We start from the raw sequence: 18952 nt of genomic DNA, 5'->3' as shown, positions 1-18952 counted from the left end.
AAAGCCGAGTCGGAGGAATCGGAGCCGTTGGGGTCATCACCGACGCTGCAAGCCCTGGAGCAGAAGATCTGGCCCTGCTTGGGCAGGAAGGGCCGGCCCAGCAGGGACTTCTTGCACTGGGCGCAGCAGAAGCAGGTCTCGGTGGCGTGCCAGTGCTGGCCGTCATATGTCATCTGGCCTTGGTCGATACCTCGAGGGGGAAGATGCACAGCGTCAGAGCTAGCCTGCGTACATCACTCTGCGCCGCGCTTAACACCTGCATCCCCTACAAGCAACACGCACCTGGGCTTGCTCTCGGAAGCCCTTCAGGAGGGTTTCTCCGATGTGTGAAGTTAAGCCCATTTCTAATTCCTTGCAGGCTGCAGGCCTTTGCTCGGGAGCTGCTCGATGTTGACAAAGGCAGCAGAACCCAGCCTCAAGCTATTTCACATTAAATGGGGATATTTCCGATCATAAAGCAAAGGAATGCAAGCAGCTCTCCATCAAGCCCTTGAAGTCAAAGCAATAATATGCTGCCTATTTAAAAAAACAAAAAGCCTCCAACCAAACCATAATGAGGAATTTGTGCTGTCTTGGTTACGTACGTAACAGAGCATCACATCCCTGTCCCTGGCTGCTACCATGGCCCCATCCTAACTTGATTTTGGCTGCTGGGGCCCCTTCTCCAAACGGGAGCGGAAAGATCTGGCCCCAGGGATCTGAGTACATTCCTTTGCCTTGCACCCAGCCACATTTCCTGGGCTGCCCCTTGCGTTAAGAAGGGAATTGATGCAGAGAGCCTGTCCCCTGCCAGTGAAACCCTGGGATGCTCACCAGCACCGGCCAGAGCTGCGGGAGCACATGCACACCGCTTTCAGCCAGAGCCGTGAGCAAAGCTCCCTAAGCTTCAATTATAACATTTATTCATCTGTTGAAGCAGCCGTTCATGGCAAAAGCCCCCGTTACCTGAGAAACTGCCTTGCAGGGCACGGGCTGGCCGCACAGCGGGGGCTGCACTGCACGTGTGTGCTGCACGGGCTTGCACCCCCGCCGCAGCCGGATTGCAGGGGGCCGACTGCCGCCGGATCATTTACAAATGAACCGTACTTCAGTGGTCCATTTTATTCCCAGCTATATTTGCTTTAGTGTAATTGGGTTTTTTCTTCTTCCCTTACAATGAGCAAAATGTTTTTGTATATAGACTGGAGTGCTGCGCTTGTGGACAAAAGAGAGACAAGACGGTGGGTGGGATTTTATCAGCTCCTTTTCCAGTGCCCTGAAGCCATGTCGCAGAGGAAGAGAACAGCCTCCTTCCTCTGTCCTCGACTACCCAACCCAAGCCTTGCGAGTCTCAAGCAGTGCTAACCTCTGATTTATGTGTCTCTTTCACACAACACTCAGTGACTACTACGAGCAACTTGCAGCAAAATGGCTGCAATGCCTCCTTTGCTAGAAATATGCAGATATGCACCAAAACAGGCATTTTGCCCCCAAAACTTGACAGTTGGCAGGCTCCAGCCAGACAGACGGAGGGGAGGACAGTAGATGGACGCATGAGAGAAGGGAGCGTGCGAGAAGCATTAACAGCTGCTGCTTCACCGCTCTGCAGCTGAGCTTTCGGGAAGGATGTGCTGCAGGTCACAGCAAACACATCCTCCAAGTGCTTTGCTGAAGCCCTGAGTCTTCCTCCCTGTGCCATCTGGCCTCTGCACAAGAGCAAAATGGTTGGGTGGTTTTTTTTTTTTTCGTTCCCTGCAGCCTATGAATTATTTGAACACGTGAGCTCACCTCCACGGACAAAGAAAGGGCTGCTCGCGTGCCTGCAAGCATGTGCAAATGCTCAACCAAGTGGCAAACGGGATCGGGCAGAGCAGCAAGGCGGCTTCCCAGCCCTCCCAGCTTACCACCCTCCGAGTGCTGGGGGGGGAGCTAGCCCCCAGAATAAAGTCTATTTTAAATTGCTGTTCCAGAAACATAGATGGGCTCTGGTGCATTATTTCTTTCTGTCTGAGAAATCTACCTGTGAGTTGATTAAAAAAGGCAAACCAAAATAATAATGATGCCTAATGAACAAGCATCTTTGCTGTCAGTAGCTCATTAACTCATGCGATCTTTTGGCAAGCTTGGCTGTGAAAAATCTGAGAAGAGCCACGCTGTTTACAGGAAAATGAGATTTAAAGGAAAAAAGCGTGCACTATATTAGACCAGAGAAAGCTTTCACTGGTTGCAATAGCTCCTGAGGTTGCTCTCTGATAGTCCTCCCTTCTCCAAAGGGATAAGCAGTGCTTTAACCGAACAAATTACCCTACTAGCTCCTTGGTGAGATGCAAGAGGTGACCGAGCCTCTTTGGATGCCACAGGGCTGGGGCAGACCCCAGCCACAGACAGTCCTGCCCACAGCCCCAAGTCATTGTCAAAGACTGAACGCAACAGCTCTTGTTGGCAGAATCAACCCTCCAAGCAGAGGTTTGCCCCGCTCCCCTCCCGCCCCGTGCTCGTACCGATGTGCTGGGCGCAGGTGTCGCAGTACTCGGCGTAGAGGGACTCGAAGCAGCTGCAGCAGTAGGGTCTGCCGTCCTTCATGATGTACCTCTGCCCCCCCAGCACTGTCTCGCATTCAAAGCAGCAGAAATGCTTCATGTGCCAGTGCCGCCCTTCGGCCTCGGTGCATTCATCAGCAAAAATGATCTGGGGAAGGGGGAGAACATAAAAAGTGTAACAGAGGAGGTCAGAGAGGGGACCTGGGATGCAGCACCAACCTTTGTGTCTCCAGCCTGTGCACAGCAGCTGTGTCCCTTTTCTCATACAACCTCCAAATTTTACAGCTAACCCTCCCTTCCTGCATGGAAGCCCATGGTTTGGCTTGTGGCAGGGGCATCCCTCACTTCTTAAGGAAATCCATTAAAATGGAAATAGCTCAGGACCCACGTTAGCACACAGACTACAAAGCGTTAATGCAGAGCTCACAGTAACAGGCTTGTAAACACATCCATCAGCACAAGGGGTCGATCAGGGTAATAAACATGCTTATATACAACCTATCGATCTGGAGGGCTTTTGAAGAACAGAGTAGCCACTTACTGAAACACATTTACCCATCTGTGAAACAAGGACCCGAGTACAAAGGGTGAGTGAAAACACAAGGACAAGTGGCAGCTCCCTGGAGGGGAGAGAAGACGGAGCTACCTGGCTCCTCACCATTGCCTCTACCCCAGCCCGTGTGCTTATAAAGATCATAGCAGTCACTATACCAGTGGGGAAACTGAGGCACGGAGGGCTGTTAAGGGTGGGCTGGTGAAACAGTCACCTAAGATGGTTTCAGCAGATGCTTTCTCGCTGTTTCTGCTTCCCATCCCCAGCCCATCTCCGCTCCCAAAGCCAAGCCAGAGGAGCAAGCAGTGGCCGGTCTCTCTGTCCCAGCACAGGTCACTCCAAAAGCTCTTCCCCTGCAGTTCCTCTTACCCCTGAGTTACTCTTTCTTGCAATTAGTGCTGGATATTTCAGGGGAAGAAGCACGTGTTAAAGAAGGGGCTGAATGAAAGACTTGTATGAGGATTTGCAAGGATAAAAAGTACATAAAAAAAATTACTCAGCCTAAGCCACAAGGAAACAGGGCCAGTGGAATGGTTAGGAGTTGTTTTTTTACTGGTAACGTTACAAATTTAATTGGATACATACGTCAATGCTCTTTATATTTGAAGTGCATGTAGCCTTGGATATTTACTATTACACGCTTGTATCGATGGGACGTGGTATTTTATAGTACATATGGTTTTCCACACTACAGTTTTCATAACTTGAAAAGCCAGAACAATTTCCTTCACCAGCCTTTTAAACAGAGATTGACACTTGAGAAATGCTCAGAGGCTACTCTCCACGGTTTTCTATATTCGTTTTGTATTCCATTTGTTCAGCTTCCTATAGCCTGTTAATCTCTTCTCTTAAAGCCTGTTTCAGCTCCGTGTGTACTCAGACACCACCGTCTTGTAGGAAACACAGCACTCATTCCACCAGAGGCTTCTTCTGGGGACACAGAGGAGAAGGGGGGACCACCACCTCAAATCACCCAGCACGGGGGGTGTGCTGTTCCTGGAAATGCTCATGGAAACCCCCCCAACCCCAGGTCCCTGTGTGTAGCTGAGGGTCTATCTCAGAACAGCTCTGGGCACACTGCACCTAAAAATCCCCGAGATGCCAACCTGGAACCCCAGGAAAAGATTGCATGAACCCATGGCAAAGCCAACTATTGTATTTCACATGCCTCCACACAGAGACCAGAGTGGACAGAGGGGAAATATCCAGCTGGCAAGGGGTACCCTCTCATGCCATTCTTTTCCCTGGCAGAAACCGGCTCTTACCTCGTCGCACGCCGCGCAGCGGGGCTTGAGGCACTCGGCGTGGTGCCTGCCGCAGTAGATCTTCCCGTCCTGGTAGAAGTAGATCAGGTCGACCAGCAGCTCGTTGCAGACGCTGCAGATGAAGCAGGGAGGGTGCCAGCAGACGCCATGCCCCGCTCGTGAAGCAAAGACTGCCATGTCCCCTCCGTTGATCTGGCCGCCGCACTGTCAGAAAAGCTGGGGTTTAACGGGGGGTGAGCGAGCCCGCTGCCGCCCATCGCCAACCGGCTGCTTTAGCAACCGCAGCAGAAGCAGGTGCTAATTCACAGCTCCTTTCTCCTGTCTCTTAACTTCATTTCATCCCCATTTTATGGTCAGGATATGAACAGCTTCCCCCCTGCACAAGGCTGGGAGCTAAAGTGACTGCTCCACATAAAATAATGTGGGGTACTCTTGGCATGCGCCCCAAAGGACCCCAGGTGCTGCTTCTGTGAGCTTTGATTAACTTTGGTGATGTAAAAGCTGCTCCGCTTGCACCAGTTCGTCAGCTGCCACCCACCTGCTCGCAGATGGCTCCCGTCATGGTCACGGGGAACGGCCGGACATTGCCTCTCCCCAAATTTTCCCTCTTCCTTTGACTGCTGAAGAGTTTGAGCTCCCTCTTCTCCTCCTCATCCAACGAATTGCAATAGCGGACCTGAAAAACACAAGTGATGCTGGGTGGGAGGGGTGTCCCCGGCACCCCAGACAGCGGGCCACCATCCCACCAGCTCTGCAAACCTCTGCAAGGGGGTCACACAGAGGTGAAGGCTGGAGAAACGCAGCTCTCTGGGCTCCAGTCATCCTGGGGTTGGGCCAAAATTTCAATAGGTAGAGATGAGAAGAAAGGGTACTAGGTTTCTAGGAAAGTCTAGGTCCTCAGAGTCCCACCCAGACCCAGCAATCAGAGTGATGGTTTCCCTGCTTCCTCCCTATGGCAGAAGTCTTACAGCAGCTTCAAAATATTTTATTGGATTCCAAGGGCGCAGCCCATTTTCCCTGTGTAAATGATGGAGGCCCAGCTATGTGGGAACTCCAACTATTCTTCCAGCTTGGGCTCACGTTTCCACATTTGCAAAACCTCTATGTTGGAAGGTAATAAGGAAATAAGTAAAATAAAAGGATATAAACAATGAACAACGCAATTTCCCCAAAGCTTAGGAAACTCTGAGGTTTTCCTGGCCATTTCCACCCTGCAGGCTTAGCTCTTGGCTGATTGCATCTCAACGGAGAACACAACTGAAGAGCCAAGGCGGCCACGTGTAGCACCAGTGCCCGATCCAGCCTCCGTTACTTTGGAGAGCAGGCTCAGGGAGAGAGCAGGACTGTTCACATGAACACCCAACACACCTTCAACTTGTAAAGGAGAGAAACTGAGCACGAGGGGGAACCGGATGCAAAATCTGCCAGTTTGCAGAAAATCCACGCAGACTCGTGCCTCCCGCTTGCAGCAGCACGGGCTGCAGTAGCAGTGTTTGTGTCTATTTATTCTTAAGTTTTTCATCTGTTGGAGGCTGTGGGGTTTCAGCAGCTGCCAGGAAAGGCGGGTGGGCAGGTTGGGGCCGGAGGGTGCAGGGGAAGAAGCCCCTGCCTGGTGCGGGGAGCTCCCCCGGCGCTGGCAGCGCTGTGCCCATGGCACCCAGCCACGCACAGGCAAACTCGTTAAAATCTGACCTAGATCAAACAAGTTACCTGCACGTATTTTCCAGAGCGGCTTCTTCAGAAAGCAGCATGAAAATGATTTTTTTTGTTTACACAGGGAAATTTTGCGGGCTACCAGAAGCCAATGTTCTCACTGGCAAGAACAGGGCATCAAAGACCGGACCCTTTTTGCTGCCTCACATCGTTCTTGTGACACATCAGAAGGTTTATTTGCTCTGACTGATCTTGACTCAACCTCTGCCTTGCCAGGCTCTGCCGGCTCACAGGGCTCAGCCCGGGTGAACCCCTCCTCGGCACACACGCTCCCACTCCCACGGTGAGCAGGAAACAGCGCTTGGGAAAAGGCTTTTGCAACTTTGGATCTGGGACTAGCTGATCTCAACAGCATTTCAAACCACTTTTAACGTGGCTTTGGCTAAAGGGCTAAAAAAATTCCAAGGGCTAAAAAAAATGCTTTTATTTCAGAGAACTGAAGAAAGGCAATTTAAAAATGTTTAACTTCCGAAAGAAACAACTCCCACCTCCAACACAATTGAAGCAGGGAGCAAATACAGCACTTAAATAGCAACACGACCAAGCAAATCTCCCTGAAAAGCAGAAAGGGCTGAGAAAGGACCAGCCAAGTTTCCCATGGGCAACCCCAGGAGGTGTGTCCCCTCCCCATCCACCCACCACCCTCAGGGATGTCCCCGGCCACTTTTTGGATACTCACCTCATTGTCGTGCGGTGGCAGCTGGTGCAAAAGCTGCTTGATGCGAGATTTTTCTCCCGGGCTGTTGACGTAGGGGACCTTGTCCTCGGGCAGGCAGCTGTAGTACTGGTGCACCTACGGAGCAAGAGAGGGGGCTGCAGTGGGGCTCCCTGGCCGAGCCCGTGCCCCCCTGCCCAGCCAGCAGCCATCCCCCAAGCCAGCAGGAGCTGGGTCTCCCCCATGATTTCAAGCAAGGAAATACAGCCAGGTGCTGCTTTGCTTTTATGGCCTTTTCTCCACCAAAAAAGAGAGGTGGCAGCCCTGGCAAGGCGCGTTACCGTTTGCTCGGTCAGCCTCCATAGCGTTAGCATGCTTCGCCGGCTGCGGGGATGTGTCGGCACCTGCCTCGGCAGGGGAGGTTAAAAAGGCTGCGCCCCGGCAGCCTCCGTGTTGCCGGCTATCTCACCCTCCACCTCCATCAAAACCCTCCAGGCTTTTTTCTGCAGCAATTTGTGGAAATAAACAGCAGATAGAAATCTGTTGGAAGGCTTGGTTTTTCTCTTTCGTCTCAGAGCGTATAATTAAAAGCAGCTATTAAAAAGGCAGCCTGGAGAGGAAGCACACCCTGAACCCCAGCGTCTCTCCTCTGACTGCCACACCTGCGACGTGCACTCAGGGGCTGGGCCAGGGGCCGGGGCGGGGGCTGGGCCAGGCACCGGGACGGGACTCCCTGGCCGAGGATCAGCTCCTGAACAGCCGCGGTGATGCTGAACAGCATGTGAAGAACCAGGAGAAGGTAAAGGTAAGGGAAAGCTCTGGCTGCTTGGCTGGGATCAGGACTCTCTGCAGCCTCGGATGCCTCTGGATGCTCGGCCGGGAGCAGAGGGATGAACGGCTTCCTTAAATCTCTGCTTGGCTACAGAGTGTTTTTTCCCGGTGCATACAGCTTTCTGCTTTTTGCCACGGTGGGATTAACCCCCCTGAGCTGCTCCCTCGGCTCTCAGACACTGCAGCAATTCATTCCAGAGCGGCTGCACCGCCTGCGGCTTTCGCACGGCTTTTCCCAAATGATGCTTGCTTTGCAGTGGCTTCTGATCTGCTTTTTCCCTCGCTGTACCTTTTGGGCTTTGGCCTAAAAAGCACCACCTGGGCTGGCTGTCCCCAGAGAAGTCCTCTCTGCCTGCACAACCCCGCAGCATCTGCGGGATGACAAGCCACCGCGGGTCACCGCGAGGGATGGGGATGCAGAGGCAGGTCACACAGGGCTGGCTGGCAGGGGAGGCAGCTTCCCATGGGCTCGCAGGCTGCTGGGGATGGCTTATACAGGGAGCCACCTTCAACAGAAAGAAATCACTTTGTATTCCAGAATAAATATCCAAACCCAGCATTATTCAGGAAGAATTACTCTGCATTCAGCTCTCTCCCTGGTTTCATGCAGAGCTACCTGGGAGCAGAGCTGCTCCAGTGCTTGCAATCACTTTTCCTCTCATTTTATGGTTCCCCTACAAACCGACCCTAACATCCACTTTTCCCCATCAGTAGGTTTTGTGGAAAGGGAGATTTTTAGCAGATTTCCTCCTGTAACTCTGCAGTGCTGATGACAAGGGAAGTGCTTGGGTCATGAAGCTGAGGAACACGCTGAGCATATGCCACTGTGAAACCCTAAATTTGTTTTACTAAGGCACAGCAGAAACAGACCCACCAGCTATGGAAACTGTCAAAGAAAGAAAGGCTGCTAAGTATTTTGTTATGTTAAAAAGAAAACAAACTATGTACATTAGAATACTTACTTTGCATTTATAGAGCATCCTTCATCCAGGGACATCAAAGCACACTAAAAACACTTAAATTCTTATGACACGTTACATGAGGTAGCAAATACACGCACTGGAAAGGGCTATTCGCAGTTTAACAATGTTAAATGAGCTCCCTGAGTTCATGCAGCCAGTCCATAGCAGAGCTTGCAGTTGAAAATCTCCTGGCGATGGTGGCCAGGCCACCACACTGCACCTTCCCGGCTGGTACAGACGCCTGCTGACTTCTCTTGCCAAACTCCCCACGTGCAGAGAGGCTGCTCGCTTTCCCCAGCACTCAGGTTGGTTAGTTTGTGTTTTTATTTCTTGCAATGAAGTTTTTTTGCCTACTGAGTCCTTGAAGTTGGCGGGGACTAGGAATAACTTTTTTTTTTTTTTTTCTGAAGAGCCGCCAAATTCCATCAGGCTGCTCCAGTCCCTAATGCAACAAGCTGTAAGATGCTCACCCTGGGCAAAAAGCAGGATGTGAGTTTTTCCTTTGGCAGCCTGGGCGCTGCCTTCCTGGAGCCCAACGCTGTGGGATGTACGTGCCCAGCTCCGCTCCTGCTTCCGCTGGGAAGTTTTCTATTTAGTCTCAGCAGGTCCGCAGGAACTGGCTCCCATCACACCAACAACATAGCTCAGCAGGGATGGGCAATTTGGTTTGAAAAGCAAACCAAAATAATATATAACAAGCTTCAACCTGTGTTCTGTTGCCTGAAATAACCTGAAAGGGTTTGCTTTGGATCCACATCAGCCAAAGAGACCTTCCGCATGGGTGCTCATGGGATGGAGCACAGGCTGTCAGTCCTTGCCCAGCACCCATGGGACATCTCGTGGGGAGAAAACCCTTTCTTTATGCCTGTTGGTGGCTTCCTCCACCGTTGCCTTTACACTCACCATCCCTCCTGGGGACAGCCTGAACCAGGGGGACACATACATCCTTTCACCTGGGGCATCACTGCCACCCTGAGAGGTCCAGCCAGAGTGTAGGTGAAGAGCAGAAGGATCCCTGGCCTGGGTTGATGTTAATTCAGGCTTGTGCAAATATGCTCTCTCATCCATCACTGATTCCCTTTGGGATGTGCCTGGTTCAGATGGGAGAGCAGAGCCCGGGAGGGATGGGGCGCAGGCTGCCAGCATCCCCTGCCTCCGTGCTCAGCCAGCCACCGACAGCATCTCCGACCCCGTCAGCAAGTGGCCAGCAGTTGGGCTGGCACAGCCCAGCTGGGATGCTCAATAAGGAAATATAAAGAAGGAAAAGGAGGAATTTCAGATAAATCTGCCTTTTCAGGGAAAGGGCCTGCAGAAAATGTGAACTCACTGGAAAACTAAAACTGCTCAGTCTGCACTTTGCTTTTGTACAAAAGGTCAGGGTTTTCCAGGAAAATAACTCCTCCTCCGTCCAGCTCCGGCTCGGAGCGTGCACAAGCCTGTGCAGCCAGTGAGCCTCCCAGGGCCACTGCGGCCAAAGAGCCTGATCCGGACCCCCCAAGCACCAGCCCACAGCTCTGCACTGACCTTAGTGGCTCTGCAACATGAGCTGCAGCCAGATAAGGAAAACAGCGTGGGGCAATGACCCAGGAGGGATAACATATCCCTTTTAAATCATGCCGTATCTTTAACTGTTTTATTATTAAATACTTCTGCCGTACCACGCAGCAGCTCCACATCCTGCTGTTTCCCCTCACGAGAGAACTGCTCTGGCCATGATTATCCTAACAACCATCACCAACACACGCAAGTCACGTGTGGGGCCAGGCTCCGTTTTGTCCTCGGTTTCCCCACTTGCCCCTCTTTGCTCTGACCTCTGCTCACATCTGGATGGGAGAAACTCCAGAGGAATCTGGAAAACATCAGGCTGAATTAAAATAAGGCTTCAGCCAACATGACGAAGCCCTGGATGCCACAGGGACGTGCTGGCCAGTGCGGTGGCCAGCTGTGGGTGCTGGGTGCCGTGGGACACTGGCTGGCCAGGCAAGCCCCATCCTGCCCCGGGGAGGTCTCCCAGGCACTCGGACAGACTCTGCGTCACGAGAAACCAGCACAGCAGATATCCACCTTCCCAGGGTGTTATTCTCACCTTCAAAAGGAAAATGTCCAAATGCCAAGTGCTGCTCAGGAAAACTGATACACGTTTTGGAAATGAACAGCTGCTTGGAGTTAAAAGGGGAGGGCACAGGGCGGGGGGAGACAGAAATTAAAAAAGAAACGAGGAGAAAGGAAAGAACGTAATGCAAAATGAGGGTAGGAAAAAGCCTTTAAAGTGGAGCCAACTTTATTCAAAGGCATTGAGGAAAGTAATTACATTAGTTTACAAATGCCTTTGTGTTCTGCAGTCTTCCTAGTTTTGGGGTGTGTTTCCAGTTTAACTTTGACAGCTTAAAAACCTACCCCGTCCCTGCTAAATAAAGGCGGGACTGCAGCTCTCCTGGCAGTCCCGGGGGTGACCAAAGACAAAACCCACGCCAGCACCTCTGTGGGCAAAGTCTTAACACCTCCTCCTAGACAGAAAAGTTTGCAAACAGCCTGTGAATTTAAGCTGTTGATGAAGAATCTCTTTGATCAATGAATTAAAGGGGGCGGAGGGGAAATATCTTGTTCCTTATGCCATGAATTGCTGTTGGGAAGCAGCATGGGGTTGTACTCGCCCCGAGTACAACACCCCTACCGAATGCACCCACCCAACCGGGTTTGGGATGACTGTACCGCTGGGATGGACTACAAAGGAGCTCGCGGTGTCCTGGCAGGGCTCAGCCGATGGGTGCCGACTTGCTCAGCTGTAACAGCTCCGACACATCCAGCTGGGCCATCCTGCCTGGTTCTCATGAAACCAAACAAACTGCAAAACCAGCTGCAAGGCCTTTGCAAAGAACCCTGCGAGGGCAGTATGCACCAGCCTGCGTGCAGCAGACTGCCTGAACATGGATGTCCCCAAAACAGGGACCTTGGTGGGTCAGCCACCACTCAGGCACTGCATGGTAAATCATCACATGCAGTGGAATCTGCTCAAAATCTAGGCACGCCGACATTCTCCATCATCCCCCCGTGCCCAGGAGAGCATCATTTCCATAAGGACCATGCCAGGGGTCCCACAGCGCCAGCAGCCCACCCCATGTCACCCAGGGAGGTACCTGCACGCCGGTGCAGGGAGCTGCCTCTGCAATGATGTGTGGAGCAGCGGCTGCCGGCGCATGCACGTGGGGACATTTGCTCGTGGCCCTGTGCCCCAGCTCGCTGCCTGAGAGCTCCCAGGAGCTTTGGCTGCAGCAGGAGGAAGGCGGCCAGTGGCTCTGACAAGCCCGTGCTGGCCCGGGCAAGCAGGGCCGCTCCTGTGGCTCGCCTGCTCCTCCCCAGCACTGGCATTTAACCGCACGTCAGGCATTAAATGATCTTTTATACCAAGCACTTAAAATCAACAGAGAAATGAATCTGGTGTCTTCAGTATTCCTCTCATCCCTGCTGGCCTCCCTTGCAGAGCAAAGGGGAAAAAAAACCCAAAAAAGCCTCTCAACATGTCTGCAAAATGCTGCAAGTGCTTGTACACGCAGGCTCCCGCACGAGCTCCACAGATGACAGCACGTGTGAAACTGGAAAATGGGTTCAGTGTGCTTTGGCCCAACTCTGGCACGTCCTCCTTTTCCGTGGCCGTTAGGATACAAAGCACTTATTTATTTCTTGAAGCAAAACAATCCTTGCAGCAAGGCCAGATGCTCCGAAACGGAGAGGAGAGCAGGAACTGCTGGCTGGGTCGGCCAAGCACGGGGATGCAGCCAGGCACGCAGCCCGGGAGGGAGCCGGGGTCACCCCCAGACCCCACAGCCCCAGCTGGGAGAAGACCGTTATCACCCCAGATCTGTGACCGTGCCTGTGTGCTGTAGGCAGCGGCAGGAGGCGGATGCAATCCCCGGCGCCGGGCGGTCCGACGCCCTGCAATGCTGGGTTTGCTCTCGGAAACCCGCTCCCGAGTCACAGGGACAAAGGCAAGGAACAAAGGAAAAATAATTTTCCTAAGTGTTATTTGTTCTGGCATGCTCTGTGGCTCTCCGTGCGCTTCTCTCCCATGGCTAACAGCAGCCGAGCGTTGCTGCTTGTCCGTTGAGAACGACATCCATTCCTGCCAAGCCTTTGGAGCAGTTCTGGGTCTGTAAGAGATCCTGCGGAAACATTGCTTCCTGCTGGCATCAAAGGAGAACATTTGAATGAAGGCCGTACATCCACAAGTTTTAGACTTGTGAAAGCGCATGCCATGATTTTTATTTTTTAAGCAGAAATTGAATTTGGATTAAAAGAAGTCAGAAACAGAGCTTTCAAAAGCACCCGAGAGCGGTCTTTGTGCTGCGAGGTGCTGACCGGCGGAGCCGCTCTTGTGGCACTCAGCATCCCCAGGAGCACCAGCAATTATAATGATCATCGGCTGCACTGATCACAGCTGATAATTCCCCTGGGTCTTCCACTTCAAATCCTCCTATATCTCTAAGTCACGAGGTAGTGTATTAGAACAATGCTGCAACAAGGAAAACCTGTAATTTTACACTGGAATAAGGCTCCAGGACAAGTTTACATTGTGTAGTCTGGGATTTCTCTGTTTTCTTTTCCACTCCCTGCTCTTCCCCTCTCTCTTACCTCTGCTGCCCACCACGCAGCTATTTCAGATTTAAGAACCACGCAAACCCTATCAGGTTTTGTTTCTGTGGCCCACCAAAAGCAACTGATTCCCTCCTTGGTAACAAGATTGTTCAAGGATTAAATAATTTTAACAGCTTCCATCGGCTCACAACGATCAGGCAAATGCTCCAGGACACAGAAACAGAGCCCAGTGGTTTTGCCACTTTTTTTTTTTTTTCCCCCCCCAGCAAGGAATACACTCACACCTCCTCCATCCGCTCCACTCCAGGGCAGAGGGAACAGCTCCAGGACCTCCTAACCCACCCCAGGTCATGCATCGCCCACAGAAAAACCGCTTCATGTGGAGGATTGCTGCTCTGTCCGGCTGGCAAGCGTTCGGCACGATCCGGTGCCCGGAGGCTGGATTTAGACAGCTCCAGCCTTGAAATAAGAGCTGTTAACTGCCAGGCTATTTAGATACTGAGAGTTCACTGGGGAGGTGATGGACTTAGCCTACCTTAAAATGAAACTGGAGAGCTTTTGGAAATGTGCTGAAATGCAGCTTTTGGGTAAAATACTACAGTGTGCATGGGTGCAAGGCATAGAGCGAGAGCTGGCTGCAGCTCCTGGCAGCGGCACACGAGTTACAGCCTCCAGCGCCCATGGCTCCCCATCCGGCCGGCTCTGCGCTCAGGACCAAGGACGGTAGAGCTCTTCATGGGGCTTTTGTCCTTCCTCTACCTGGCCATAAATTTATCTGCTCCCCATTATGATGCAGGCTTGAGGTACAAGGTTGCTTTGGGCTGTTTTGTTCCCTCTTTACTGCACACAAGACTTCGGTCTCCTGAGAAGTGAAACAGTTTGCTGAGCTTATAGGGCTCAAGAAAGGACGAGAAGGTAAAATGCACTTGACTGTAACACACCGCCACAAGTGAGGCACATGTCCCCCCGAGACAACTGGCCCAGATAATGCTGTTTCTACCACACCAAGGTGGTGGAAGTGGGTATCTTTAGGTAAGGTGTAAATGCATGTTCAGTGTAGGTTCATCTCCGCTCTCCTTTCCTCAGCTCGTGATCTGAACAGCAACTGATGAAGCTTGGAGGTTTTATAACACCAGCCCTTGCCATAGGTCTTACAAAAGACACAGAACAGGAATCAACAGGTACGTTAGCCCCTGAATAAATTCCCTGTGACAGCCAGGAGTTTCACACCACAGCGCAAAGCTCTTGAGGTCCCAGCTCTAATGGCCGCCTTAGAGGAAAATGGTCCCTTGAACCTTCATCCTACTGATTTTAGCTCAGACGAGATTCTCTTACTTTTTCAGGGACTTGATCAGAGCAATGGTGCTGACAGCAAGAGGGAATTAAGTTCTTATGGCGCATAGAAGGGTCTTGAATGTTGGCGCGCTGGAGCCATACAGAAAGCCACACTGCAGCTGAAGTAGAGCCCCATCTTTTGTTTAATGGGAAATCAGTGCCCATAACCAGCTGCTCCTATTATTGAGACACAATAAAGACAGAAATCCTCAAAAATCCCTTGTATTCAGAAATTCAAGCTGGCATGTTATAACCCCTTTGGATTTCTCCAAACCACAGGCACAAGGAATTCAAGGCTGCGCATTCACATGGATTTACACATGCCTTGCCTGAAAATGTGAAAAACACATCATAAAAGTACTTATTTTTAAGCATCTGCCCTCAAACTTATGTCAGTGCAAGGAGGATCAGCTGTCGGGCTGCCAGCCCCAGCAGACAAACTGGCTCCTGAAATGGCCCTCCCCCGTCTTCGCAGCCAGGCCCGGGCTGGGATTTTGCTTTGCTGAGGACACGTTTCTGTTGGTGTCTGCCCACTTCAAGGCTTTCACACTTACTTCTTTATCTGGTTGTTGAATGGCAGGCAGGAAAAAAAGAGTATTTGTCAAAGCCCACATCTCAAGCTTCTGCCTGGCCTCCTGTACAGCCACCTCTCCCATTCCCATCTCCGTCCGTATCTTCCAGAAGAGAAGTCCCTCTTCTGCCGTAAGTCAACTTTTCATCCAGGTCCAACCCAAGTGGGATTAGAGCCCACAGGAGCCTCTTGGCCATCCTGTGCAGCCGACTGCTATTACAAGAAACCACATTTTCTAATCACCTTGTAATTTACGGAGCTCAGTCTTGGGTTGTTACCCATCGCTCTCCCTGTTGGCAGGTTGCCGCTGAGCCTTACACCTCTGATGGTTTGAAACCTCTTCCAATTTCCTGCCTGAATGCATTCGGAGCCAGTTTCTATCTATGTTCTTGTGCCAAAGTTGGAGCTTGAGTAACTGCTTTTCCTCATCTAATGCATAGGCAGTGATCATAACCCTTCGATTTGCTAGGCTGAACAAACCAAGCTCTTCTAGGCTCCTCAACAAAATAACATTTCCAGTCTCCTTCCAGTTCATACCCCTCTTTCTCCAGCAGAGAGGTCCTAAGTTTTAGCCAGCTTTCCAGATGAATTTTTACCATACTTTATGCAGTGTTATTATAACATTTTTGATATTTCCATTTTCATCCCTGTGTTACAAACATATTTATAAAAACACAATATTTATAGCTGTTGTGTAAAGCACTTTGCAGTGCTGCACACTGATGAGCCCTAATATAAGGGACAACCTCTTTCAGCTTTGCTCTTCAATGCAATGTCTGGATCATTCTCTGTGAACACTGGACCAACGCTTTTTTTCTCTTCAATAGGGGGCATTAAGCAATCACCATGATTTTCACGTAGCTGACATGTACCACAGGCCAGCTGATGCCTGAATTAGTGTCCAGGAATACAGGGAGACTTTGTAGGTTTGGATCGACTCCCCTTTAGGTTATATTTAATATTTTAAGCTATGGATTGGAGGGACTCTCCAATTTCTGAAATGACCTACGGAAACTGCCAAAACCCGATGTCATGTTTGTTGGCCAACTTCCTCCCCTTGAAATCCTGTAAATTGCTGCGTTGAGTGAGATGTGAATGCTGTCTCCCAAGAATAGCGAGGTAGGAAGGCTGTCGTCCAAGTATAATAGACGACTGCATTAGTCTTTCAGGGGACCACTTACCTCCCCAGCTCATAACGCTGTGTAGAGATTTTAATAAAGTAGAATATTGCAGAAAAAGTTGTTTCATTTCATCTGTTTCATGTCAAAGAAATACGACAGTGAAACAGCAGAAGGCAAAGAAAAATTCACTGCCAGCAAAGCTGTATTTTCAGCCCAGCCTGACAGCAGTGTCCTCAAGTGGAGCAGAGCCCACCAGCTGCTCCGTGGCAGACACCAGCCTTCCAGAGACTCCACATCACGTACACACACCTGACTCATCGACCAGAAAGCCACACGTCTGTCTGCAGCCTTGCATGGCCCCACTAAGTCGCTGCAGAGCAAACAGCACCCTCCTGCACCCTGGGGCACCCCCAGCCCTGCGACACCCCAGGCAGGTGGTGACTCCTGGAGAAATTCAGGGTTCTGCTCTTCACCTGGGGACAGCCCCCAGCCCTGCGTGGTGGCTCTTCCACAGCCCAGAGAAGTCACACCTTGCTTTTGTCTCCTCAGAGGCTCATCTAATGCGTGAAAGGTCCTGAAAGTGCTGGCGGATGAGCTATGCTGGAAGGATTTCAGTGTCTGTCTTAGGCTCTGCTTACGGCTGCTCTTCATCTCCATGGTGATCAGAGACAGGTCTGAAGTGGCAAATCTGCTAAAAAGACCCAGCAACGCAGACAGAGGAGCGTCATGAGAAAGCCGGTGTTCGTATCGAGGAGCACTGTGACCTCTGCAAGAAACAGATGCTGGAAGAACCTAAAAATACCTTAACCTGGGTGATGCATGAGATGTCAGCACCTACTGCTAGAGCTAATGGACTTTTTTTTTTTTTTTTTTCTCCTGAACATCCTAAGCTCTCTGAAGGCACACTATTTCTTTAAAAGCACCTGAGAGATCAAAGAAGCATCCAGGTCTTCTGGAATATGTCACCACCATGCTGGAAGTGGGTTTTAATTGCTGTCCGTGCCATACTGTACTCATCAGAGACCATGTCTACCCGGTCAGGTGCCATGTGTCACTAAATATCTGTATTTCCACCCAAAGCTACAGGGAGACATGGGCCAGCTTGGGCTCCAGAAGCCACCGACATGCCTGGACAGAAGGCAGTGCCGAGAGCAGGTGGCACCAGCTTGGGTACGGTCCCTCCAAGGGGACTCCCAAAACCCCAGAACCCAAGTGGTTCATGTCCCCATACTTCAGGACCATCTGCATCTGTCCACGCTCTCTGTCTTGTACCTCTTGAGAGGCACAAAGGGAGCCACTGACATAAGGAAGGTGACAGAAAACAAGGCTGCTGCCTGATTTGCACGGTTGGATGGCACCAAATGAACACACAGTGCTGTGGAGTTTCAAGCAAGACCTGAGCAAGGCTTGTAAAGACAAGAAGGAAAAAAAAACCCCACCAAACAACTGGATTTTCTCTAACCAGACAGATAATATTTACAGCCTACAGGCGCTGCCAAAATATTTCAGGAAATGCCTAAGCCCTTCTGAATAAAAGCTCAGGAAAACACAGTACTTAAGGACAGCAACTACAACAGCAAGAATGAAAGCTTTCCACCCTCTCGCAGCCTCCTTACACAGCTGAAAATGATTGCCATAGCAATTATCAAGGCTAAGCTAATTTTGCAATCTCCTCTGCAAATTAAGTTCTGAGTCGAACATGTAAAAGATCAGCATAAAAACCAAAGGAACCATGTAAGCTGCAAGGAGCAGGAATCAACGCGCGCTCTGCACAGACAGCATGCTGAGGTCTAATCCATCCCGCTCAATTCCCGTACGGAGAGACCTGAACTTCATTTGAGCAATTCCTTCCAGTAAGACACACACATCCTGCTGGAAAAACCCAACCTTAAAGACTTTGGCCCATTTTTCAGAGTCATCTACCAGCTCTGACTGCCTGCCCTTACCACAGAGCAGAGTGGTCCAGGGGGGCACAACACCAAATCCCTGGGGAACGCTAGAGTCCCACCATTTTTTTTTTCCACCATGAAACAGTAGTGGGTATGTCTGTATCTGCTCCCTGGCCCAACAACAACAAACCCCATCCTGGAAGTATTTTGTTTCCCCCCCCTCAATTACCAATTACATCTGCAGACACAGAAAAACACAACTCCTGCAAGGATGGCATCTCCATTTCATTAGTGCATTCAGACCAGAGTGCACCCAGAAACAGAGCCGCATGCAACAAGTACTCGAACCCCTAGAAGAAAAATCAGGGCAACTATTTCCAAAAATCACATTAAACCAATTTATTTCTGGTCACTGGGTGGTGTCATCGTTACCTGCTCGGGCTTCAGGCCCGGGGGGACCCATGCGTACTCTTCCAAGGCACAGCCCGAGTCGTCATCAGAAGTCGAATTCCTCTGGAAGTCAAACATGAGCTTGGTGACAGTCTTCTCCATCTCCAGAGGCATAACTGTTACGATGTGCTCTTCCTGGGAGCACTTACAGTGAAGGCAAATCTTCCTGCAAGGCGAGGAGAGAGGAAAAAGAGGAGATGTCCCAGTGAGTTGTACTTTAAATAAGAAAGCAAAGCGATTCCTGCCAGTTGCTGGCCTGCAGGTACTGAACTCAACTCTTTTTTTATTGCTCAGGCATTTTCTAGTGCAGAATTTGCCTCTCTCACAAGGAGGAAATAAAAGACCATATTTGCTGTAACAACACTTGGCAATCAAGCTGAGTACAACTGCCCAGTGATTGGGGATATGTAATCGCTTGTCCCTTTACTGCACCACGAGGAGTATTTCCAGGGGCCAGCACAGGCGAGGGCCATGCGCCCGCCCGGTGCTGACCGG

At 50.9% G+C, this 18952-nt stretch overlaps 1 protein-coding gene across 1 annotated transcript in view; it reads right to left on the bottom strand.

The window, feature by feature from the left end:
• Nucleotides 1-18616, bottom strand: part of PRICKLE2 (prickle homolog 2 (Drosophila)) — a 31023-nt gene extending 12407 nt beyond the window's left edge. The window contains exons 1-6 of the mRNA XM_010078430.1: nucleotides 18440-18616; nucleotides 6730-6843; nucleotides 4876-5013; nucleotides 4338-4541; nucleotides 2481-2667; nucleotides 1-190 (exon numbers count right to left, since the gene is read on the bottom strand). The exon at nucleotides 1-190 is cut by the window's left edge and continues 668 nt beyond it. Of these exons, the coding sequence (XP_010076732.1) occupies nucleotides 1-190; nucleotides 2481-2667; nucleotides 4338-4541; nucleotides 4876-5013; nucleotides 6730-6843; nucleotides 18440-18571 (965 nt within the window). The 5' untranslated portion in view covers nucleotides 18572-18616. The remainder of the gene's footprint in view (nucleotides 191-2480; nucleotides 2668-4337; nucleotides 4542-4875; nucleotides 5014-6729; nucleotides 6844-18439) is intronic.
• Between the last annotated feature and the right edge of the window lie 336 nt (nucleotides 18617-18952).

The sequence above is a fragment of the Pterocles gutturalis genome, unplaced genomic scaffold (assembly GCF_000699245.1).
Source record: "Pterocles gutturalis isolate BGI_N339 unplaced genomic scaffold, ASM69924v1 scaffold343, whole genome shotgun sequence".
NCBI lineage: Eukaryota > Metazoa > Chordata > Aves > Pterocliformes > Pteroclidae > Pterocles > Pterocles gutturalis.
Note: the sequence above shows the minus strand (reverse complement) of the source record. Positions and strands in the feature narration are given on the sequence as shown.